The sequence below is a fragment of the Anomalospiza imberbis genome, chromosome 5, assembly GCF_031753505.1.
Source record: "Anomalospiza imberbis isolate Cuckoo-Finch-1a 21T00152 chromosome 5, ASM3175350v1, whole genome shotgun sequence".
In the NCBI taxonomy this organism is placed as follows: domain Eukaryota; kingdom Metazoa; phylum Chordata; class Aves; order Passeriformes; family Viduidae; genus Anomalospiza; species Anomalospiza imberbis.
In genome coordinates, this window is record NC_089685.1 from 26,553,363 (window position 1) to 26,579,270 (window position 25,908).

Below are 25,908 nucleotides of genomic sequence, written 5' to 3' on the forward strand. Positions count from 1 at the left end.
GTTCTTCCTGTTCTCCCACAACACACATGTAAAGGGCAAATGACTTTGGCTTGATAATAAATGTGGCTGTATTGCTTAAAACAGAAAGAACTGTGCTTCAGTGGCTATATAGGAAGCCTGGGATACATATGCAGATGAAGCATATAAAGTAGGTGGTGTGAATGATCCCCAACTTGAAATAGTGAGTTTCCAAAGGTCAAACCCTTAGTATGTTGTCACCTTCAATTAATATACATACTGATGTATTGAAACAACAGTAATACAGCATTCTATTGTTTTCAAAGCTAAAATATAGCTGTTCATAGTTCTTTTTTAAGTTTCATGTGAAACCACCAGTCTTTCATGAGTATTTTCTTTTGCAGTGTGCAGTAGGAGAATCTGTAGTTGTGCATCTGAGAGACAAGTGAGATGTATGTCTCCGATTTTCAAGATTCTGCTGGAAATCAATTGCTGCTGATTTTTATCTGGCATCTTGCCCTTGGGTCTCTCAAGGAGGTCCCAAATGATCCATCAGGACAATCCCAGATGATCCATCAGGACAATACATCAGGAGAGTGTTTGTGGTGGTTGTCTGTTTGCACTGGTGACACAAATAGCCCACAGCTTGTAGATAACGTCAGGTAGATAAGGACAATCTCCATGAGATATAAAGTTTACAGAAGCACAAACAGCATGGAAAAAAACTGTCAATTAGTTGTGACTACTTTGACTAGTAGGAGGGAGTGGGATAATTGGATATTTCATGTGGATTTAATGAAAATTGAAGAAATCACTGAATTACAATGGCAAGTTTTTATGGAAGTGTTTATACTGAAAGTGATAAGGAGAGAAAAATTGATAAAAATATTAGACAACTCCAACCATTTGTTTTGTGGCTTAATGAGTTGTAGGTTATACTGTAACCTCAAACATTGCTTGGACTTGGTCGAGGGGTGCATATCCAGTATAACTCTAAATTGATGCATAAAGGTAAATATGTGAAGAATCCCACTGAAAGCAAACACATTCTTTTGGTTAATGGTCAAAGTAGGCTGCCTTAGCCATCTAAAGAGAGCCCCATGGGGCAAGTTGGTAGCCATGAATGATCTGCACAAGGGCAGACAAGGGGGGAGCCCCCACTGCTGCAGGACCCACGGTAACACAGACTCCATCAGAGCTCGCTATGTCCATGGACATGTTTGTGGAAGGTCAAACCCATATGAAGGAGACAGGGGCAGCAGAACTTGTGAGTCTGCTTGTGGGGCCTTGTTGCTTGTTTTGGCATTAAAAAAAAAAACAAAACAGCTTGTTTTTATCTGTAGCCAAATAATTCCGTCATCTCTATTCCTTTTCCAATTGAATATGTACTTTGGTCATGAAAGTAGTCTAGGAAAATCATCCAGGTTTGCTTTAAAAAGAGGAAGCACTCTCTCAGAGGTCAATTTATCTCATCTGGAATAGTTAACATAGGTGGTTTTAAAGCCCCTGCAATGTACTGCCTTTCCCAGTTCAATTAATCAAGAAGAAAACCACACATAGCTGTAAAAAGAGCTAGCTTTCAGTCACAAGATTCTCATCAGTCCAGGAAAACCCCTGATTAACTGTTGCATTTGTCTTCTCTCCAGATGTTTCAGTTACCTGTAGTTTAACTTTAGGAGCAAAGTAATCTCTTAAATATGCATTGCGTAGACGTCGTACAGTGAGATTTAGAAAAATAATTCAGGAATTTTTTTTTTTTTATATTTATATATCTTTTGAATACTTATTTAAAAGTATGAATTCAAAAAGACACTTCTTAATCTTCAATCTTCTGTCTCTCTGTATATGAACACAACTTAGAAAACTATATTAAAGTAAACACATCTAATCTTGCATTCACATCTCATACAGCTAAGAAAGGACTTTTGTTTTCTTTTCCATGCACCTTGGCCAGTGAAATTTGAAAGTTTTCAGGCATTTATGCGTAGAGGAGTTTAACTCCAAATGAAATTGTTTAATTATAGATTTTGGTGCTCATTCATGGGTTGGAATATGTATTGGAAGTCTAGCTGAATAGAGATATAGTGGTTTGTAAATTGTTATAAGATTTTGAAAAAAAAAAGCTTTCTATTTTGTTTTCAAAAGGGAATTACTTTTCAAGTTCTGATAACTATTGATGTGTTAATGGAAGAATCACCTCTCAATGTTTCTCAGAAAATAGGAAGTTCCTTAGGAAATACAGTAGAACATACTTTACAGACACAGCCTCAACTGATCTGTGATTCCTCTCTCATGAGGAATACATTTATTTTCATGAAGCACATTGACAGGTAGATGGATTGAATGTAAATGGATGTGCTTATAAGCTTTTCTGTCTCAGCTGGGCAATTAAAACATAAGACAGAATATTGGATTCTTTAAAATTCTTTATTAAAATAGAGCAGTGACAGAACATTGACAAATGTTAGCTTTTGATTGCTTTTGATTTCATTAAGAGATGAAACTGTGGAGACCAAAACTTTCAGAATACTTGGTTTGCTTCCTTATCTGGAGTAAATATCACTAGATATAGGTTTTTTTGCTAGCGATATTGCCTACAACCAGGGCTCTTTAGAAAATGTAGTTTATTATTGATTTTATTTTGTTATTCTGTTTGAAAATCCAGAGACAGAATGTGTCAACAACTTGTTCCTGCTACATCCAAACAACCTCTTTTTCAAGATACTGTCAAGTCAAGAAAAGACTTGTACGTTCATGGAATAGGTCCAGATTAGATTCTCAGGTGTTATGGCAAATTGGTGAGCAAATGTTTTTATTGATTGATCTAATACTTTGGAATGCTGTGCAAGTTTGCCCATCTTATTGCCATCTTATTTTTCTATTGCTTAATATAAAAATTGCATAAGTAACATACAAGAATCATATTTCATAAGTATCTTTTGTCATTTTGACTTGCTTTGCTTGGTTCTCAGTTGCAATTTACCAAAATTATAAGAGCTTGATATAAAAAACAATGGCAAAAGATTGGACCCTATTACTGTAAATATACATATATTTCTATAAAAATAACAAACCAGAAAATCTTATTACTTCATGGACTCCATACATATTTTCAGATTTCCTTTTTAAGTGTTTGGGTATCAGATGTTTAAATCAAGCCTTTTGAAGTTGAATTCTCTTGTCCTCTGAGAAACTTTTTTCTGATAGGCCTTTTTAAAATGTCAGGTGTTCTTTGTTTACAGTGAAATGTTTGCCTTCCTTTATGTAAACTATATGTCATGAGTAAAATTGGATTAGGTAGAAAAGGCATTTATAGTAAAGATGTATTTTAGTGGATTTTTAAAATCAGCTACATTATAAGCTGTCTGTTCACAAGTCACAATTCTGTCTCTTACTTCTAGTGCCATTGCACATCAGCTAATAAAACTTGGATTATTCTTCTGTCCTCAGAGTTAAATTTCAGAAGTATAGCAGATAAGATGATATCAGGCATTAATTTTTGCTTATGGTCTTCCAAAGCTGATAGTACTCAGATTTTTAGAATATGTCTTTTGTGCCAGATGTTTCCTGGGGAGGTCCTTCTACTAGAACAGCTGGTAAGAAAAAGTACTTACCTAGTTTTGATTACCAGCATGTTAGAGTTGTGAGGTTTATCTGGTACCCTGTATGCCCTCTATAAATATGCTGTTAGCATCAAGGCACAAGAGTGTTGCAGACATAAAATATAAAATGCAGATGAGGCAGTTTTATTGAAAAATAATGTGGATTTCACAATCAAGAATGAATTCTGTTAAATTTTGGGAATAGAGAATTAATGGTCATTAGTAGGATTTTGATGAAAACCAAAGAAATAAGAAAAAAGGACAAATATTTTGTGAGTAAAGTTCAAGTCTGATATAGTGAAAGTGATCTGAGAAGAAGAAAAAAGTCTGTCCTAAAATATCTATTACTTTGGAAGATTTGCCTAGTTTTATCTACCAGTTAAGAAGAAAGTACTTTTTAAACTAAAGCTAATTCTTATTTGGATGACATTTTAATAAAAAATAGTTATAGTGAATCTAATTATTAAACTTAAATCATAATATTTAAATGGTTCTAGCCTCTACTGGTATCTCAGTTCCAGTAGTATTTAAAATTTATGAAAAAGCCCCCCAGAAATAGATTTAATATTGAAAAATGATCATGCTGTGTAAAATTATAGGATCATAAAAATATTATTTGATGTACTCTTTAAAAAGAGAAACGGAGTACTAAGCTATTTATTTGAATATATTTGTTTGTTTTCTTAGTTTGAAACATATGCCAGCTGTATGTTAATCCATGGAAAACCATGTTAAGTACCTCAAGCGTTAAGTCTCCATCAAGCCAAATGAGGCTATTTAAATCTTGCTCTTTTAGGACACGAGGTCCTATGAAGATCTGATTGCTGCACTGATGAACAGATTTTGTTCAGGCTTTCCTGGATCTGCTGAAAGTAGCACTATTAATAAAAACATGCTGGCACATGTTTTGGTTTTGGCCAGCATCCTTGCTGGGTACTGAGTCTGCAGCAGGCTTGCTGCTAATGTGTTCTGCATCTTCACTGCTGATACCCTTTGATGGCTGTGCTTTCTCACACTGCAACCCAGCATTCTTTTGCCTAGGGAGATATACCAACAATTCTAAAAAGCTGCTAAAAGTCTTTTAAAGAAGTGGTTTTGCTGAAGGACTGATTTATTAAATATAAGCCAAATCTCAAAAGACAAATCTACTAATTAGCAGTTTTATAGCTCAATCATTAGTTGAGAGGCGGTGTTATGCTAGGCTTTAAGAGTCAGGTGTAGACAGTGTATATTGCAGAAACTGAAAAGAGCTATTTTTAAAATATCTAATTTAAATGGACAAGCTGGTTTATTTCTTTAAGCTTTATAAAGTCTTGAAAAAATACATAGACTTAAAATTGCAGCATTCAGCATTCTGACATTTTCTGTTCCACACATGTTCTTCAGTGCATAATAGTAACTTTATTTTCTTGCAGACTGCATAAACTGAGGCATAGCCCCCAGTAGTAAGGCAATGAACGTTTACAGCATTTATGAATAAAGCTACATCAAAGACTAATTAGGTGATTATAATGGTACTTTCTTTTAGAGAGCTAATTTAAAAAACTCTATTGCTCCCAAGCTTAATTATTTTAGCAATGCTAACATGTTAGCAACCTCAAATTTGTTGCAGCCAGCTACAGTTAAAAAAAAATATGAAATTTGAGATTTCTATGTCTGAAAGGAAGTTTTACTAAATTTTGATCTTAATTTTATTTTTATGTACATTTTATTTTATATTTATTCACATAACCAGATATTGTGAATTTTTAAAATGTTTATCTGCTCTTGTTCCATGTGTGAATGCCAGAGTATTTTGATGTATTGTATGGTAGTTGCCCAAGCCACTGCTCACTGATATTTCAGAGGTGACAGGCAGTGATGTATCAGCTTCCATTGGCAAACTGTATTATAACTTGTGTAGTTGTAAAGGCAGGTCTAATTTTTGTCTTTAGCTAGCCAGTCTATTGCCACCTCGGTGCTACAGAAATAGTGGCATTCATGCAGTTGTTGCAAGTTGATGTTTCTTTGTGACATCACCCCTTTAGTTATAACTAAATGAATAAAACAAGTTTTTGTTTATTTTTACAGCTAAAGCTAAAGCTCTTTGTAAACATTTCTTCATCTTACAATAAACACTTTCCTAATATCATGTCACTCTGATAAACAGGAAAGTGCAAGAGGAAAAAAAGGTTTTCATGGTTTCTATACCAGGACAGTTTTGTCATCTCATCTAAATTAATAAGTAGAATTTCAGGTTGCAAATCTACTTTGGTGAATTTTTTGTTGGTGATGCCAGAATTTCATTACTTATTAAAGATTTCTCATGGTTCTATAAACACTGATCTTTTCTCGTTTTCCCAGTCATGAGAGAAGAGCAAAACACAATTTTGTGATATCAGAGTAAGTCTTTCCTGTCTACTCTAAAACTGTAGAAAAAAAAATTAGACAGCATTTCAGGAATAAGCATCAGAAATTTGAAAATATTAACTATTTAAGAAAAGAAAAAAAAAGCATAGAATGAAAGATTAATTTTTTTCTTCCTCTTGAAATCAGTATCAGCCTCTTGGATCACTTTACAGAAAAAATGTTGATGTCCCATCTTTCCATTCTGTGATCTGATGGTAACACTCTCATTGATGTCAGTTAGGGCCATGATATTAATATGTAGAGAACATATTTGAATTATTTTTCCATGCAAATTCAAGGAGTGAGAGAAGCACTGAAATTAATGTGTAAGAGTATGTATTACTTAACTCAATGTGATCACTGATAACCATTTTATAATGCTTACATTCATCCATTCTCAAAAATGCTGTGAGCTGTATCAGCCTAGAAAAGTGATTGTCTTTTTTTTTTTCTTTTCCTGTAATTTTCATAATCCTAGGTTGTATATATCAGTGAAAAGGACTTCATATCTTTATTAAAACCTTAGTATCTGCATTATTTATAATGTTAGAAACATAACATTGAAACCTGCAAATTGTGAAGGATAAAAAGTCATGTTTAAATAGAGAAACTAAATTACTCCTTCAAAGAGCCAATAAAATTAAGAAGCATTCACTGTAAAAGTAATAAAAACTTATGAGTCCCATTTTATTAAAACTACTATCCTCTTTCCTGATGGAGCTGGATTACTTAAAGGATAGACTAGTGACATTTTATGTCTTGCAAGGGGTTTATGTGTAAGGTGAGGGCTCCTGAAATTAATATAGTCATTAATACCACTACTTGAATTAATCCATTGAATATTTTTAACTCTTTGAGTACCCACGTGCCTTGACTGAGCTATAATGAAAATGTGTTGACAAACAAGGAAAGAAACAGGACAGTGATGGGTAGGCGGACACTGATTTAGATGGAGCAGATAATGGAAAAGCGTCAGCCATTGTGTACGAACTGCCCACTATTGGTATGAAAGAAAGAAGAATGAGGTCAAGAGGACAAACGTTTCTCTTGGTTTGAAAGAGAGAAAAGCACAGGAAGTTAAGAATAAAAATATGTGTCATCTGACACCAGTAAGAGTTCTTTTTGACACCAGTGGTCAGACACCTACCACTGAATTGTGTTTGCATGACCAGGTTTTGGTAGCAGGGGGGCTACAGCGATAGCTTCTGAGAAAAAGTGCAAGAAGGTTCCCCCATGTCCAACAGGGCCAATGCCAGCTGACTCCAAGATGGGCCTGCTGCTGCCGAGGCTAAGCCCATCCATGGTAGTGACAGTGCTTCTGGGATAACAGGTTTAAGGTGAAAAAAACTTCAGCTGGAAAAAGTTGCAAGATTGTGTGAGAGAAACAACTCTGCTGACACCCAGGTAAGTGAAGAAGGAGGAGGTGCTCAAGGTGTCAGAGCGGACATTCCCCTGCAGCTCATGGTGCAGACCCTGGTGAGTCAGGCTGTCCCTCTGCAGCCCATGGAGGTCCATGGTGGAGCAGAGATCCACTTGCAGCCCATGGAGGACCCCCCACTGGAGCAGGTGGATGCCTGAAGGAGTCTTTGACCCTCTGGGAAGCCTGTGCTGGAGGAGGCTCCTGGTTAGATCCATGGAGAGAAGCCCATGCTGGATCAGGTGTTCTGGGAGGCCTTGTGACCCAGTGGAGGACCCACAGTGGAGCAGTGTGTCTCTGAAGGACTGCATTCCATGGAAGGGACACACACTGGTGCAGGGGAAGAGTGTGAGGAGTCATCACACTGAAGAGGAAGGAGTGGCAGAGACAATGTCTGATAAACTGACTGCAGCCTCCATTTGTGGTCCCCCTGCACCACTGGAGAGGAGTTGATAGAGAATATGATTCCAGGAAGTTGATAGAGAAAGTCTAGGAAGATGGGAGAGGTAGAAGAAAGGTGTTTTAAGATTTGGTTTTACTTCTCATAATTTCCCCATGTTGAGTCTGTTTTGCCTGTTTTGTATTTGGTGAGTGATCTCTCCCTGTCCTTATCTCAACCCCTGAGCCTTTCATTGTATTTTCCCTCTCCTGTTCATCTGAGGAGGGGAGTAATAGGGTGGCTTCTGTGATCCCCTGGCAATTTGGCCAGGGTCAGCTCGACAAAACTGCTTGAGTAGTCAGAAGTCTTCTCTTTCAGGCATTCAAGTAATGTCATTGAAAACTACACATTATAAAATATTCTGATGTGTATAAAATGACCAAAGGAAAACAGCAAAATTCTTTTTGATCTTCTTGTGTACCACATAACATGAAAAGCAGAAAGGGTCCATTTTTCCAATGAATACAACTGCATCACCAGTTTTTCTTCAATGGAACCTTATTCTTTGGCTTTGGTATTCATGACTGTAAAACATACAAACACCTTATTTTAAAACTCTTATTATCTGTAAATAGCAATATAGGGAGACAAATTCAAAGAAAACTGTGTTCTGAATGTGCAGCAATTACCCAGAAACTGGAAGTTTGGACTATTAGTTAGCCTATATTGAATTTCTTTGCTTTTATTATGAAATCTGGCAAATAACTGTCTATGATATACATGTTGTTTTTGAATAAAATTACTTTTCTTTTAATACAACAAGAAAGCATACAAAAGAGAGGTATCATTAAAGACCAACTAAGTAATGGCTTGAGTTATGTAAAGGTGCTTTTTTATCTGGCTAAAGGTGAAGAAAAATCTCATCAAAAATCTGTTAAATTGTTGAGTCTCTTATCATTGATTAGTAATTTTGTATTATCAAAATCTCTTAGAAACTGTCTTTCTTGTCTTTTAACATGTAAAAACATGATGTCATGAAATTAATCTTTAGAATCAGTTGGTTTTCTGTCAGCCCAGTTTGTACAAGATGAGCAGTAGGAGCTGTCAGATAAAAGACAGAGTTCCAGAATGCAGCAGATATTCCATAGGTAATAATGAGATTTCAGTTCCTCCTGTCAGTATCATTTAAAATCACAGTAAATAAGCTCAATCAGACAGTTGTAAGAAAAGCACCTTTGATATGCATGTAATAGTAAGTTTAAAATTTTAAATTATTTACTCTGTGTGTTTAAAAACATTTTAACCCATGAAAAATATTAAATACTGTTTTGTTTTAAGAAGTACTGGCTAGGAAAATAGCCTCTTTCTGATAAAAAAAAATAATTAAATTATTTCAGTACTCAAATACTCATGGTTCCTTAAAGAGGAAGCAAAGATATCTAAAATTTATCATCTGTATCTATTGAACCTCAAAAAAATTGTGACTAAAATGTTCTGTCAGATTTCTTTTCCTAATATGGATCATTATATGCGTCATCATGAAATCGGTGATAATATTTAATGTTATTATGTAGAATTTGTAAGCATTTGCATTAGCTGATATTCCAAATTTGAGTTGCTTTTTATTGGAACCCACAGCTTTGTGATTACCGCTAAAGTCCTTTAGTAAACTAGGTATAATACTATGAATAGGTCAAAATATAACTTATGAGTAGTTAAAAGCAAAGTAAGTATCTCATTAGGTACAAAATGTTATTTATGAAGTGAGAAATATGAGATAATGTTTTCATGATATGAAGGATTATGGGCATACTTCACTATGAAAGCAGCATTTTCTGAAAATTAAGCACCTTTAAGGAGAGTCAGATTATACTCTCAAAATTCTGGCCTTCTTGGCTTTTGGATATATGCTGCTAATGGTGAAAACCCACCACAGTTTGAAGTGATTCACAAAATTAGGTATTAGAAAGAACAGTGTGGTGACTTGTGGCTTAATACTTTGTTTATTCTCTTGATGAATTTAAAGGTCAGTACAGGTTTTCATGAAACGAAATAGCAGGCTGAAAACAATGGTCAAAACGTAAAAATTGTATGGAACAGTTTGGGCTACAGGATGTGGAATCAATTGTTGGCTAAGGAGCTACAGCAACAATAGTGACAGGGCTATGGGTAGTACCTACAGTTGTGCAGCATAATATGAGGAGAAATTTAGACATTAGTAGAGCTGGAAAATATTGTATGTTGTCAGGAATTCTGTCCACATCTAAGGGACAAGACTTCCTATGGTAATGATAGCAAAGTTTGATTCTTTGTGTCTGGAGAGACAGGATGAGTATCCTTTCCTCCAAGGTGCTTTTTCAAGTAATTGATTGTCCATTTCTTAGCCTGTTTTTATGAATGCTCTAGAAAAAGCACTGTGACATGCATAACTTTCTGTTTGTCAAAGCAGAGGGTCTGTGCTCTTTTTTTCAGCTGCAAGCCTCACATACCTTTGACAGGCAATGCCCATCAAGGAGTTTCTGACAGGCAATGCCCATCAAGGAGTTTTTATCTAAATTCTGACTTTTGGAGTGAACAACATTTTTTGCTTCCACTTCAACCTTGGGTTTCCCAGGTTCTTGATAGTACTGAAAGCTGGCAATAAATATGTTAAGCACGGTCTGACAGTATGTAGGAGTCACACAATTTCCAGGAGTGGGCAGAAGACCCAATTGTGGCTACAATTGTGTTTCATGCTGGGGAAGACAGGAAGCTGTTGAACAACAGAATATGGAAAAAAATAGTTATTTTGGCTGGTATTTAAGGCTTTTGAGGTTTCTTTGGTTATTCTGAAAATTTTCAGGAAATAGGGCTAAAACTTGAATTCGAAAATTCTACCTTTTAAACAATTTTACATCTACTTAATTTGTGGACTTTTTGTTCAAATAGTAGAGGAACATGTTTTTCAAACTGTCTTACTGTATAGACTTTCCTTCTCCATTTTGCCATTGCTACATTGTATTTTGTTGTATTTCCCTTCTTCTTTCAACACTGGTATCTTCTACTTTTCCGCTTTGAACTAAATGGAAGATATTTGGGTTTTTTTGCACTCAGATGTCACACAGAGCTAGAAGCCAGGTTTCCTGCAAAGTTACAGTATATCTCTCTAGGCATCTCAGCTTCCTCCCTGTTTTCCCACATTATCCTTTTCCTTGGAAGTATTCTAAATTCTTTTCTCTGCCATCTCCCACAGCAGTAACTCCCTGTCTTTCCCTGGTTGCCACTGCTTTGTAACCACTATAATACTTCTAATTTCCATCTAACACATTGTATAATACCCACCACCATGCTGGGAGTTCCAACCAAAGGGGAGGAGCTATGACATGGCTCTTCTGGCCCCAGCAAAATCCATGTGGAACATAGAATGATTCTAGTTATTCTGTAGTCTTCTCCCATGAGGGTATTTAATTTCAGTGTCTCCCCTGCTGCTGATTTTCCTACATTTGCAAAAGCTTAACACCGTGAAACGTAATACATTGACATTTCACACTCCTCTGCTAAATTAGGTGAAAATTGTTCAACAAATTAAAAGAAAATTTTCAGATAGGTAGATCTGTGAAGGTAGGCAATGCAATCATAGACTTAATTCCTTTTTTACTTCATTAATCAAATGCTATCTATCTATCTATCTATTGATGTGTCACTTTTGGCTTAGGTTTCTTCAGACTGAAAATTGCCAAAGCTACAAAAATTTTCTAGGGTAGTTTGAATACACAGCTATCCTCCTATGCTTTTCAATAAACATTTTTGGCTGTTGTCAGACAGGGTGCTAGTTTAGGTGAACAATCCTTATTTGCTTAAACTAAACTGCAATGGAATTGGTAGGATGATTTTTTTCCTTACAGATTGGCTAGGGGACTGGTGGACAGACAGGAAAAATTATGTAATTGTGTGATAATGTACTCTGTTACTCTCTTACTCTGTTAGAGCTGGACACCAAATCAGCTGAATTAAAGAATTATTAGGAAAATACAAGGATAAGGGCGATAAAAAGAAAACCAGGACTAGAACCAAAATCTACAGATAAATGCATGAGGCTGACCACAAAACTAGAACATCTGGTCATCTGACCAGAGAGCCTTCAAAACTATTTTGTTATTTCAGTCTGTTAAAAGCATTTTAATAGCTATGAATGTATAGGCAGCTGTTTTTCATTTCTGAGCATTTTGTGAACAATAAACACTGTTCACAAAACCTCGGTGTGATAGGTAAATTGTTCCCTTTTTTAGCACTTTCTACCATTAATGGAAATTATAGGAAAAAATATTATTTGTCTTTCTAACTTACGGAGTAAAGTAGTCTGTTACAGAAGTAATTTTTGGAGCTTTTTGATCATTCTAGCTCTCAGTCGTTTCACGTGACAAAAACCATTTATTCTATCTGTGTGTTCATTCACTTTATTTCATTTTTTGATATTGATCTCTGTTGTGATTCATGTGTGTGCATATTCTTAGATTTCCTTTGTGCCTAAATATAGTAATACTGCCTGTTCTTAACCTATTTTCCCAGATTATGCCCTTGTAGATTCACTTTGAAGATTGCTAGAATAAACTCTTCCTTAAGAGTTGACCTGTACTCCTACTTTGCTCTAGTTATCCAGTGAACAACAGACAGGTATACTTTACAGTGATTGTGAGGTGCTGTCATTTGCTATGTATTTTTCAGTGGTATGTGTAGGTGACTGTTGCCTCTCTCTTTAGCTTTCAAGTGCCATTTGTATTATGTCTTCTCCATCTGAATGCTATCTTGTCTGGGAAGAGTAATCATAATTTTACTCATAGTAATAACTTTTTATAATACTTCATTTGAATATAGTAGAAATTTGGATGAATATATGTTATCTTTTCTTGTTGTTCAGCTGTGATCCAATCAATCAGATAGAGACATATCCCTACTGGACAAATTTGGCACAAAGAGAAAATTTAATATAAACTGAAAATCATGCTCTGTGGTTAGTAGCTGGCACAAATATTAGGTATAAAATAAATTAAAGAAGTCTTTTCTCATCTACCTCAAGACTTTTACAGACCTATAAAATTATCTGCCTTGTCATTCTCTTTATAAGGTGCTCCTGAAAAAGACCAAAAGGTTTTTAAACTCATAAATCCAGCATATACTGGGTAATTTTTTTATTGATAGAGAAAAAAATAACCCAAACACACTACATAGCTAGCTTAGGCAAAACAATATAAACAAGGTTTCAATATTACTCTTTCCATGTACAGCAAGTAGGTCCTTCATTCATTGTTGGTTTCAATACTCCTTGACTTTCTGAGATTAAGAAAATTTTGAATCAATGTCTCTTATCCTTACTAAGTTTCTTTCTTCTCTGATGCCTGGTTGCATGTGCCCTGCTCCCTTGGCATGCTCTTCTCTGCCTTGGGACCTTCTGTCCCTTAATGCTCACTTGGCCACTATGATGGCATGTTGTAGATGTTGGCGAACCCAATGGGAAGAATGATGATGTCTGACTTATTTCAGAAGGCTGAATGAATTCTTTATTATAATTATGCTATGATACATTAATATACTATATAAAAGAGGATACTAAAAACTACATGCTACTCTCTCTAAGTATCCTATCTAACTCACCTCACAACTCGTGACCCTGTTGGCCAGAGTCCAGACACAGGTGGATCCGACTGGCCATCAGGCCCAAACAATCCACTGTGATCCAACCAGGCATTCGCTCTAAGTAAACAATCTCCAAACACATTCCACAAGAGAAAAACAAGGAGCAGAAATAGAAATTGTTTTCTCTTTCACTTCTCTCTGTGCACCTTTATAAAAATCCTGAGAGAGAAAGAAATGTGCTTGCCACAATGGCACACAATTTTCCTAGCTCCATATAATTTTAACTGACTCACTCTACTTGAAGAGTCAAAGTAGACAATTAAAAACACACAATATATTATGTCATGGCTGTCACAGAAGCCATAATTTAAATGAAAAGTAATTTAAAAATATAAACTTTATATTATATACTAGGAGTAAAATCCAGAGAAACTCATCCCAATACATTTTCTTGGAACACAAGAAATATAGTTCCATAGACATTAAATAGATATATAATTTAGCATAAAGTTGCTGATTCTAGTGTAATTATTTCTTTTGGCATATTAGCAGTAAATGAGTTCATATAAATTCAGGGTAAATACAAGGAGAAAAAGATTATCAGCACACACATCACTGAAAGCTGATATTTAGAAATGTCGATTATATGAACTAATGATTCATGTATATAACTTGACATATTGAGATTAATCTACCACAGCAGTTTAAATCTCTGCAAAATTTGGGTTGAGAACAACAGCCTTTGATGTTTGAGTATAATTCTTAAAAACAATATTACAACAGATGAAGAGCACCAGTGCTTTTGGTGTCACAATATGTGGAGTGTTATCTACTGAATCTGTTACAAGGGAAAAAAGTCTACTGCTAGCAGAATGCCCCATTTATTTGTACCATATCACTAACAATGAAAACCCAACATAAAATAACCAGAAAGATGTTGCATTTTATGGGGTTTACCTTTTTTTCCCTTCAAGTAAATGAGTTTTAAGAAATAAGGAACTTTTTTAACAGAATAAAGACATAAACAGTATTTAAGAACAAGAAAAATTCACATCAATCTGCTCAAACTTCAACATATGGAAGAAGCATCATGTGTTTCTTCCCCTGGAGAATCTCACTTCCAAGAGATAGGCTTTCATGGACTGATTCACAAGTTACACTTGTATTTTTTTTTAATACCTCCAAATAATTCATTATCCACCCTCCAACAATTCTGGTGACCACTTTACTACCTCTTAAGACTTTTGGTCTATAAAACATCCTGAGGCAATGAGCTTCTCATGGTAATAACAGTTCTACTACTGATGTTGACACTAGTTCAAAGTTGTTTTGAAGTGTAAGTTTGTAGCAGACATATCTAAAATTAAATATTGTGAGATTTTTTTTCCCTTGACTTTGCTGGGTATTTGTGTTTTCTGTCCTCTGGATCTGATTGTTTTTAAATTTTATTTATTGGTTTAGTCAAATGTCTATGCAGCACAGAAGAAAAGCAAGAAGCAAAACTCAGAAAATAGCTATGTTCTTTTTAGTAAGTGTCAGTGCAATTTCCCTTGTCCTTAGTGTTGAGCTAATCTCCTGTCTGGCAGGAACTAGCAGTATTTCACTTTTTTATTAAAAATAGAGAGAAGGAGATAGAGAGATATAAAAAAAAGTAAGTGAGGAAGATGTAGTAGATGATATAGATTACAATACTAATTGATGCAGTGTTGTAACATGCCACTGGGGTAGTGTATAAAGCCTTCTGCCTTTGAAAACTGCAGTTCAGCTACTGCTGTTTGGGTACATGAACAGTGATAGAATTTACTTTTTTCGTAAGTTATTTGATAGAATTAAGATGAGAGGAAATGATCTTTCAGTTATATGAACTGCTCACTGAAACTACCGAATGTCAGTATGTGATTCCTTCCTAATGATTTTCCACTATAAAAGTGGAAGCAAAATTAATTCTAGTCTTAGATGGAAATCCATGATGCTCCTCCCAGTCCTACTCCCTTCTAGCAAGTCACATTTATAAATCATTCATCTCATATAAATTGCCATTCTCAAGTTTTTCCATCATCATCTTTTGGTTTTAGGAAGACCTATTAATGAGGTGCATTTCTTCTTTTTACATTTGCATAAGTGTTTCTGAAGTAATTTTATTTAAGGATGAAAATTTCATGTAAAGCCAGTGGTTTTTCACTTCTATGAAAATGAAAAGTGCTCAGGAACAGGATTTCATTGTGTAAATAAGTGTCATAGTAGTCAAACCCCTATGAGTGCTGGCCACTGCCTTCCTTTACCCTATTCACTTACTACTCTCTTTCAAATGCTTCAGTTCACATCAGATGCTGAATGAGCTCTTGCAGCACACTAAGGCATCAGAAAGCTAACCTGGCTACCAAAATAAAAGTGCCTTTGATAACTTAGCATGCTGAAATTTCTCAGTAATGGGCCTGATGGGCATCAAAACCAGAAAAAGTGTAGGGAAGAGCCATAACTAACCTCCAGCAAAGCTGGCTTTGAGGCTTATCTTTGATATTTGCTATGTTCAGTTTAGATCTGCAGCCAAAATGCAGATCTTGGCCTCATGCATGAGGTAGTACTATTCAAAAAAATATTTTTACCTGACAATGGATAGCACTGTTAAAATAAGAAAAATTCATTGGTAAGGGATGACCTGCCTGAATCAGTTGATAGTAATGGGAAACCCAAGAGTTAGTTTGCCTCATCAGAAGAAGAAATGCAGCTGTGAACGGATGACCCACAGCAAGCTTGTACCAAAAATCAGTGTTCATTTTGTAGAAGAATTTGGTCTTTTTTGAAGAAATTAATCTCATTTCTGGTATTTATTTAAATTGCATAGAAACTTCCCATTACCTGGAACAGAGAAATCACTTTGAACTGGGATCAGAGTGCAAGATAGCTATCAGGTATGCTATTGCTTTGTGTTTCTGTCATTAAATTTTTAAAATAGTGCGCTTGGCAGAATGAACTAATATTCTTTCACTTGAAAGTTTATCAAATATTAAGGGCTCACAGATCCCACTCATTTCTTTGCCCATGGGTTGGCCATTCAGAAATGAAATAGAGATGAGGGACTTCCTACCAAAAGCTTGAAGACCATCACCGTTTGGTGACGCTGTCCTTGTCTGAAGTCCAGTGCCTAGCTTGGAAACTTACTTGTGTGAGATATTGGTTAGTGACAATTGCCTCATGCTGGCAACTGTTAACCAGAACTTTACTGGTATCCTTGTTGAAAATTTGAATTTTTCCACAATTTGATTTAAATAAATGTTACAAAAGATAAGTGGCAACTTGGAAATAAACTGTATAAAATTTGTGTGTTTCCTTCATGCCAGATTGCTTTCATTGCAGACTTTGGTCAGATACCCATTCTGTTCTAAGTGCCTAAGTATCTTGAATCCAGCCAGTTTTAACTAATTAATAATTCCTGTAAGTATGTTTTCTTCTATCAGGAAAACCATATGTTTAGGGACAGCTTTGTAGTCTTGAAAACTGTACATGGTTTCCAAGTGCTTCTGGACCCTGGTCATGATTATTGAAGCATTTATGTCTGTTGATAAGTTTTCTGCTGTCAAACCCTTTCTGGCTAATGGTTGTATATCAGTAAATGGGGATAGCATTTGCATTATTCTACCTCTTTTTCTTCTAGTTACTGAATTCAAGAAGTATAGATTTGAAAAGGTGAATTATAGGTGATTGCTTTTATGTATTAATGCTGCCCATGAAGGGTCTCATTAACACTCACAGCATGGAAAATTCCTGCAGCTACCCTACAGAGCACTGGAAAACATGACTGCTGAGCAGGCTCTATTGTTTATGCTTCATTTCTAATTTATTCTCTTAAAGGGTATTTTTGCAATCTCCATATGACAAATAGGATACCATATGGGAAAAAAAAAACTGGACAAAGGCAGCAGGAATGCTATTTTATTTTATTTATCACAGGGGTGTTTTTTTATGATTTATTTTGGGACTGAGGGTTTAATTTTAATTGTATTCTTGTGAATATTTAATTTCCAAGCTGGCATTTGGTATATTATTAGAGCACCAATCAGTGATAAAACATCTTGTTGCAATACTTGCACTTGGAAAACTGAATTATATATGTGCAATGAATAGATATATTTTATTGCAGAGTTGTTTTTAAATTATAGCATGTTTTATACATGTTCTTATGAAGTTATGAAACCAAATCAAATTCTGCTACTTCTTTTGAAGTATTTGAGGGCAATTTTTAAATATTTCACTTTTATTTTATTTTACTTTACACTTTTAATTTATTTTACTTTAATTAAAAATTATTCCTTTTTCAAACAAGAAGGAAAATATTTTTACACTAAAAAAAAGGCTTACTTCCTCCTCCTATCAGTAAGAAGCAGGATATACCCTGCAATTCAGTGGTTCAATGTGTATACATTAAGTGGCAAGGAAACCATTTTCTTCAGTACATATCATATAGTGCCTTGGATTGTTATCTGCAGTAGAGTGTCTACCCCGTTCTGTCTTGCAATGGCACTCCTTGATGTTTAGCTGGAAGAGCTAAATGGTTGTCTTGTGCTAGAAGTGAAACTTTTGTTGCCCTATGAAATAGCCAGCTCAGCGGTACAGCAGTGTTTGGGGACACATTACCCTGAAGACATCAGTGCTCTGTGACCGACTCCCAGTGTGTCCATTCCTGAACTGGAGAGGTGTAGCTGGCAGCTGAGCCTGTGGCTGGCACGCCACTGCATCAGCCACAGCTCTTTACGTAGCTTGCTGAAAACCTCCATGGCATAACATACACTGACTTCAGCTATAACCTTATCTTTTATAAGGATTTACTACTAGACTATATTAGGACTTTTTGAGTAGGAATTTCTTTATATTTTTGTAAGAGAAGGGGTAGAAAGAAGGGTGCAGCTAGCTATGTCCTTGGAGATTGTCATATTCCCTCTCAAGAAAACTGGAAAGTCTTGTGCTGACTCTAGCTTAAATCTTTCTTATTTTGTTTTCATGTTGGAATTTTCTGTTTTAAATTCTAATATTTTCATTTCTACTTCAAATACATCCTCTTTTCCAGCTTGTGAAATATACCAGTTGTTTTACTGATTGCTTTTCTCTCCATGCATTTAATAAGACAACGTAACTAAATTGTTTGTAAATACTTCCTTGTGAAGGCTGTGCATTCAGTGTTCAGTATCACGATTTTGCAGATATATTGTTACTGGATAAAGTCACAGGACCTTTACTGATTGAGTGCATATGTGCTTCTGTAAATAATTATGTATCATTATACATTTGCAAATAATATCTTTATCTATGATTTTTGCTTTGATTTTTAAATGTCATGTTATTTTGCTTAAAAAAGAGTAAAATAACTCCTCAAATTTCATACAAATGAGAATTTAGAAACTAGATGTTGCCATCTGTTGTTGATACCATGAAAATGTATGTGAGGAGCCTTTTGATTCCAGGTATTCCCTTTGCACTAACTCTTAATGTTCCATCTTGTATGTCTTGAATATTTTAAGGGAGAGAACATATCAGGGAAAGATCTGCCAGAATTTTTAAATTCTGTAGCTTGTGACTGTGGTACAATGAAGATGAGTCCACGGACTTAAAATCCTCTGGGAAATTAAAACATCTGTCTCTGTTCAAGAAAAGTGCAAAACCAAAATTTTTCTGTGCCCCAATCACAAAAAAAAAAAAAAAAAAAAAAAAAAAAGGAAAAAAGAAAAGAAAAAAGGAAAAAAGAAAAAAGATAAAACCAACTCAGACAGGTTTCCTAAGTCCTCCAGTCCTCTTTGTTCTTATTATTTTATAGCTAGTGGCACTCTGAATGGATCATTGTGCTTATCATAAGGCCTTTTTTCAGCACAGAGCAATTAAAAGGTAAGGTTCCATGGTCTCTAATGCAGAAGAGACTGGGAAAGATGTGACACTTGCAAATGATCCCTGTCATTGATCAGGACCTTCCAGGAACATTTTAAATATTCATTGCTTTAGGAAACAGGCATTTTGGTGCTTCTTATTTAGAGAAGACTTTCTTAAAGTCAATGTTTTGTGGTTAGACAAAAGGTGTAAAGAGATTCTAAAGAAAAATTCTATCCCCTCCAAAAAGTGCATCATATATTTTATGTTTTTTTTTGGTTTTTGCTGGTTTTATTTTCTAGCCTATATTGGTATCTATAGGTCAATGACTGTCATTTCTCTCTTTATATCTCACTATATCTGATGTAAAACTAGCAAGCTTCTGAAGCCCAAGGCAATATACACTAAAATGAAGGTGGGTTTCTGCCCTAAATACCTAAAATACATTTGTTTAATATATTTTCAATTGATTCTATCATCATTTTTCCTTTATTGGTCTGAGGCAAATAAACACCCTCTTCCTTTGATTCTTGTGGAATTACTACTCTTTTGTAATCTAATTTACTGAATATCTTTCTAATATTTGTGATAAATGCTGAGAATACCATACATCAAAAAGCTTTATTTCACTCAGTTCAAAGAAGTGTTTACTGGTGTGAATATAATAGAGATTTTATAGGTCTGTAATTATGCAGTGATACAAAGTATCACTAACCAAGTGTAGATAATGTGGTTTTTAAAAAATGCAAGTTTCCTTGACTTCATTAGTTTAGGTGTGCCACATCTTAGAGCTGCTCAGCAGTGTTGTAAGAATTGACTTTTGCCCCCTTGAGAGCAAAGATAAAATGCTTTCTTTTTGCATTCATCTAATGAATTGTAAAATTTTGCTGAAGCAGAACAGCTGCTGTTCCCTGTCCTCCCTCTCCTACCCACTGGCACGATGGCCTCTTTTATGTGAACTCACTGCCCCAGCACAAGCCAGCTGTATCTCAGCCTCTGCAAATGTCAGATATTTGTAACCCACACCTTTGCACAATGTAGGGACATTGATAAGAAAAGAACATAAGAGGTGCTTCACTTTGTCCCTGATCACCAGGCTACTCACTGACTGCTCAGCATCTCTCTCCATGGACTATGGATAGACTAGAGGAAAACAGCCACAAAAGCCTGTGCCCCATGATGTGCCAGCCCATTTCATTACACAGCACTGGGCTCATGTTAGGGAGGGTGATGTCTCCATGCTCTCCTCCTCCACGTTTTGTTGCCTTTACTAGCCTGACAGACCAAGTAATGGCCTTTTTTGATGATAACTAAAAATAACTCTGGGAAAATATACAGCTCCACTCTGATTCCCTTAGAATTTATTGACAACATAGCCAACTGTGGATCCTTATTTGGAATGAATTAAATCCCTCAATTTTAAATTTGCCAGGACAATGTTTTTCATGGCTATATGGATAATTTACTGCTACATTAAGTCAGACTAATTTCACTCTTAGTAGAGATATTCCTATTTTACTTCTTCCATACTTAGATTTAGATCAGAATAAATTTTGTGGTCTCTAACGAAGAAATACTCAGTGTGTTTCATTTTTTTTTTTTTTTTTTTTTTTTTGTGATGATCTAAGGTTTCTATGAGATCAATTTTAAAATACAAATTGAAATTTATTTGGTGTGATGTGGATTGGCTCTTTTAGGAAGATGATGCCAGTTAGGGCTTGGAAGAGTGAAGTTGGAGAGTGTTAAGAATTGGCCAGGTTTGGCAAAAGAGATACAGTTTGGCATTTTGGCATATTTAAATAAAGTATTTCAGACATTTTTACTGATGGCTTGGCTAGGAGGCATGTCTAACAGGGAATGGTAACCAAAGGGAAATTGATCTATGTATAGAACTTGGGCTACCTAACTGGTGAACTGTATATTCCTCTAATGTTAATTTTTTCAGGATGAAATGCTGTCCCACTGAAGTCAGTGAAAAATGTTGACCTAGTAGATTTTTTTTCTTACATATTGTAAAGATCTTCTATAGAAGACTATGATCTAACCTGAGTCTACCTTTGATATTTCACTGTTTCTGTCTAGCTGCTTAGTTTCCAGCTGTGTGTCTTGGACTTCTTGAACCATGCAAGGATTAAATATACTGCTTGAATAGTAAAAGTGCATAGAGAGGACTCTGAATAAAATTGCATGCTATCCTTCTCATCAATAGTGAAAGACATTTCATCTTCTTTGGAATTCATGCTTCAGTCATAAGTAAGTAACCCTGATTTTAGTGTAGTGAACCACACACTCACACATGTAGCTTATTTCTACCTGGGAGAGTCATTACTTATTGATGTTTCCCAGCATTAGGTCTGAAAAATGAGTAGAAGAATATTTAGTATCCAGAAATAAAGGCATATATTCCAAACTGTTAATTAAATTTAAAACTTCATTAAATATTTTAGCAGTTTACTTGTGGACTATCTTTTTTTTTTTTTTTTTGAATGTGTGTTTTCATTCCTTATCCAGTTTTAAAGGAATTATATAAATTCTTGGATTTATTAATGATTAGTGACTTGGTAATTTTCTGGCAGTGATTAGGGTTTCTTGATTTTTTTCATATCTGCTGAATAAAAAAGACAAGAAACTGTGGGTGAAATAGTTCTAGCATGTGCGTTTAAAGGATTATGAAATGAATTGATTCTTGTAACATTCTGATTTGCAGCCATAGCTACTAGTTCCTGGTGTCTCTCCCAGTATTAGTGAACAAAAATAACATGACGCCATAAATATCAAAGGCTCTTGTTTCCTTCAACTAACTTATATATATGTTAAAAATACAACTTAAAAATGAAGAAGTCTGAAGTTTGAATAAGAATAATGAATGCTTGTGAAAACCTTGGAGTACCATTTTCCTGGAGCTTGACATAAAAACCAAAGTCCTTCAGGTAGGTGAAATCTATGAAGCATCTATGAAATCTATACACATCTATGGACGTGTATATTAAAAATGTCTGTTTCTACACTGACAATTAAAAGAGCTTTTAATGACGTAGAAGTTTTATTTACATTTTTATAGACTAAAGTCTTTCAGTGGTGCAAAACTGGAAATGAAGTATCATGTGATGTTGAAGTCTTGAGCATAGAAACCCAGGAGCATCTGTCAGTATTTAATGGCTGTACATTCTCTCTGCTACCACTCTGCCTCCATTTGTTTACTAGAAAGATTAGATGCTTTTTAGAGATTCTTAACTAAGTTAGAAGCCTTTTAGGCTTTTATCTACTCTGTCTCCTCAGTGATGGTGCCACTCAGTCTGCTTTTATGTAGGCTGAAATCTACATGGTAATGGCTTTCAGAACCACTCAGTCCAAGCCAGCAGTGCTTGCTGAGGGTGGGAACTCTTGTAAAATAGCCTAATGCTTTCAGGCCAAAAGCATTCTTTAAGCTATGTGATATCATTATTATGTTATTCCCCCACCCCTTTTTCTGCATTTTCACTAAATAGAAATTATCCAACATAGGTCAGCTATGAGTGGAAAAGGTTACATTTTTTAATTTAAAAAAATGTAAGCAAGAAAATGGCATCCTGTTGTCAGATCTCATATCTGTGCCTATTATAGTACTGTTTGTTATTTTATTCAGTAGTCCTCTGATCAACAAATTTAGTTACAAATATTCTGTAAAGAGAGCTTGAAATCCCACCATTATCTTTTGAATCTGTGGCAGGCATTTTATACCTGCAGGCTGCTTGCTCATGTGAAAGCGAGCACATTTTACATTTAAAAGCACTTCAGCTTTTTGCCTGGAGTGAGTTTCTCTTGCAGCTGGCAAAGTCAGGAAGGCCTCAAGGCTTTAGGAATAAATACGTTTGCTATGTTTTCATTTTACTAACTATGGAAATTGATAAACATAAAAATTATCTTCTATAAAATAAAACACCAAATATGCCCCAAAATGAAAACAAGTTATTTTAATCACCACAGATTAAAAATAGCTTCTGTCTGATACACCATCTTTATAATATCATGTAGCATATATATTTTTAAAAAAATCTAATTTATGCTTTTAAAACATGGTTGCAAGTCTCCAGCTGTTAACTCAGCTTAATTTCTCTGTTTTTTAGAGCTGCATCTATAAGCAAAAGCACTCTGGGGTGGGTTTATCCTCTCATGGATGTTTGGCCAACATTTGTTAGGTTAAGATTTTAATTTGGCCGGTTATGAAGAGGAGCAAGATAAAATTTAACTGTTCAGTCAGCAGTGAGTAGTGTTTATGTAGCGAAGTTTGCTACTTTGTTGGGCAGACACAGTAATCAAATAATTTTTTTTTCTTGATTTGATTGTGATTGACAGAAGAAATGTCAAAAAATGTGATTAAGGAAGAGAGGCTGTTATATTCTTTAGAACATGAAGCACAGTGTTAATGTAGTTCATATTTTCCAACAAAAGAGTGTGTAGTATAGATTCCTTGTCTTTAAATTTACATTAAATTTTTTGTAGCATCTTTATGAAGTTTTTTAAAGACATAAGGCCATTGATGTAATTGTGTTGCATAAAACCTGTATTTCATTCAGATATTTTGATTGTGTTGTCTTTGTTTGAATGCATTTTCAGTCTTCCCATCTGCTTTTTTTTTTAATAATAAATTGTGGTTTCATTGAAAGTGTATAATGATTTTAAACTGTCACAAAGACCATTTTAGAAATCTGAGCTACATAGTAATTCAATTACTTCTGATATTGATTAGGCAAGTGTGTTTGACTGTTAGAAAGTTGCTTTTCCTCTAAATTCTACTGATTTAGGCAGCGTACCCTAGACAGTAGCAGTGGACTCCTGTTAGTGTTGCAGCATGTAAAGATTCTCATATTTAATTATTTATTAAATTATATTTTACTTTTTAACCTTTTTGTCTAGAAAAAATATTGGGTTTTTTTTTAATATGAATCAAAATAATTTTCCTTCCTGTCTTCTTGGGATCTGAAATGGGACTGCCTCTTTGAGGCAACCTAGTTTCTTTAGGTTCGTATAGCTTATCAAAAATAATTTCTAAATATACCACTATCTTCAAAAATATGTTATAGCTAGTGGTCTGAAGTACATTATGCAGTGGCTGTGTTAGCATGACTATGCTATCTCAGCAACTGAGCACATTTAGAACTATTTTAGGCACTGTCAGAAGAAAATTACTTGCAGAAAATTAATGTTACAGGTTTTGTTTATCCATACTAAATATGTACCAAAAAAGTATACTGTGTATCTAAAGAAAGGAGTAAGTTACTTATTCATTGCTATTGTTTTCAACAAGGGTATTATTCATAGATTTCTCAGGCTATTCACATTCTGATTAAATGGACTGCCTCAGTACAACTTCAAACTTCTGTTCATGAATTCATGTTTATGAATTTTTGGTTTTTTTTTGTTTGTCTGGTTTTCTTAATTCAGGAAAAGTAGAGACAAGAATATTAATGAAGCAAGAAAGTATCTCTGTGAACTTAAAAAAATTATCAAGAAAACAGCCAAATAGATTGTTTAATATTATTTAGTCAGTTAAAAATATGGATTAAAAACAACATTGATGACCAAGTTTAAGAAGATATTTCTGTGCCTAAATGCATGAATAGGAAAGCAACATCTGGTTCAGTTCTAGACAGGCACACATTTGCTGTTTGCATATGAACTTTCTCTGGTTCCACTGATTCCAGGGATGACTTACTCCATGTCTAAGCTTAAGAGCAAAGCCTTCATCATCCCTGTAAGACAATGAATTAACACAAGCACGTTCCTGTATCCTGTATCTCCCTTCAGGGAGAAGCAAGAACAGAGCAGATTTTTGAGGGGGACAAGCTAAGAGCACCCCATGCTCTCATTGAAAGGTGCGAACATGGGGGTAGAGCCAAGATCAGGTATCACGGTCTATCGACAGCACCAACACGGCAAGTGATGAGCCAGGGCCAGGGCCCTTCACAGAATCCTGTCAGCTGCAAAAGCTGATGGTCGAGAGACAGGTCGGGAATGGAAATGTCCACAGTCTACAGTGAGTGTCCACAGTCTGCGCTTTGACAGGGCTTGGGACATATGTCCCCTGCATGGCTGGGGCAGAGATGCAGTAAAATGAGGCTTAGACTGAGTAAGGGGAAAACTTGGGAAGTCAAGCAGGGACACTGTGTGCCCTCAGGGCCCAGACATTTGTCTACAAAAAAAAGGCAATCCACCACTAACAGTCTGATGGTTGTATTGTTTAAGTGTACATTTAGAGCCAAATGGCATCTTGCTTTTTATCTCAACATGTAAATCAAGTTTCTTAACAAAATTCGCATGAAACTAGCAAATGTGAGATACCAGTTTTTGCTCTTCATTTTAACAATTTGCTAGTCATTCTGAGGCATGTGTTAACACAGAATTTAGTAGTATCTGGTACCTATTTGTATTTTGAACACAAATTATAATGCCAAGTTTTTAAAAGCATTTGAAAAACAGGTTGTTAGTCCCAGCAGGATATTTTTAAGCACTTGGAGTTGTGTAAAAGGGGGGTTCTTTTATGAGCTTTTCTGGCATTTTGTTTATATACATAGATTAGATGGATTTTAGAATTTGCTTGAGTAGAATCTGAGAGAGGTCATGAAGTATTCTGCTGATCTTGTTTCCAAAATAGCCCAAATAACACACAGAAATTGTAAAACTAGAAGTGTAAGTTACCATCTTACTTGTTCAAG

General features: G+C 35.2%; 1 protein-coding gene across 11 annotated transcripts in view; it reads left to right on the forward strand.

Annotated features, from left to right (window-relative positions):
• The window catches only part of IMMP2L (inner mitochondrial membrane peptidase subunit 2), a 414,256-nt gene that overhangs the window by 122,681 nt on the left and 265,667 nt on the right, over positions 1 to 25,908 (forward strand). For 3 of the 11 annotated variants that reach the window (XR_010999050.1, XR_010999049.1, XR_010999048.1), the window contains one exon: positions 21,304 to 21,466. The exons of 7 other annotated variants lie outside the window; for them this stretch is intronic. Coding sequence is in view for 1 of the 4 variants with exons in the window: in XM_068189974.1 (XP_068046075.1) it covers positions 20,842 to 20,851 (10 nt within the window). In the remaining 3 variants the exon portion in view is untranslated. Of the gene's footprint in view, positions 1 to 20,841; positions 20,867 to 21,303; positions 21,467 to 25,908 lie in introns of those variants that run through there. One more of the 11 variants, XM_068189974.1, reaches the window with a different exon arrangement.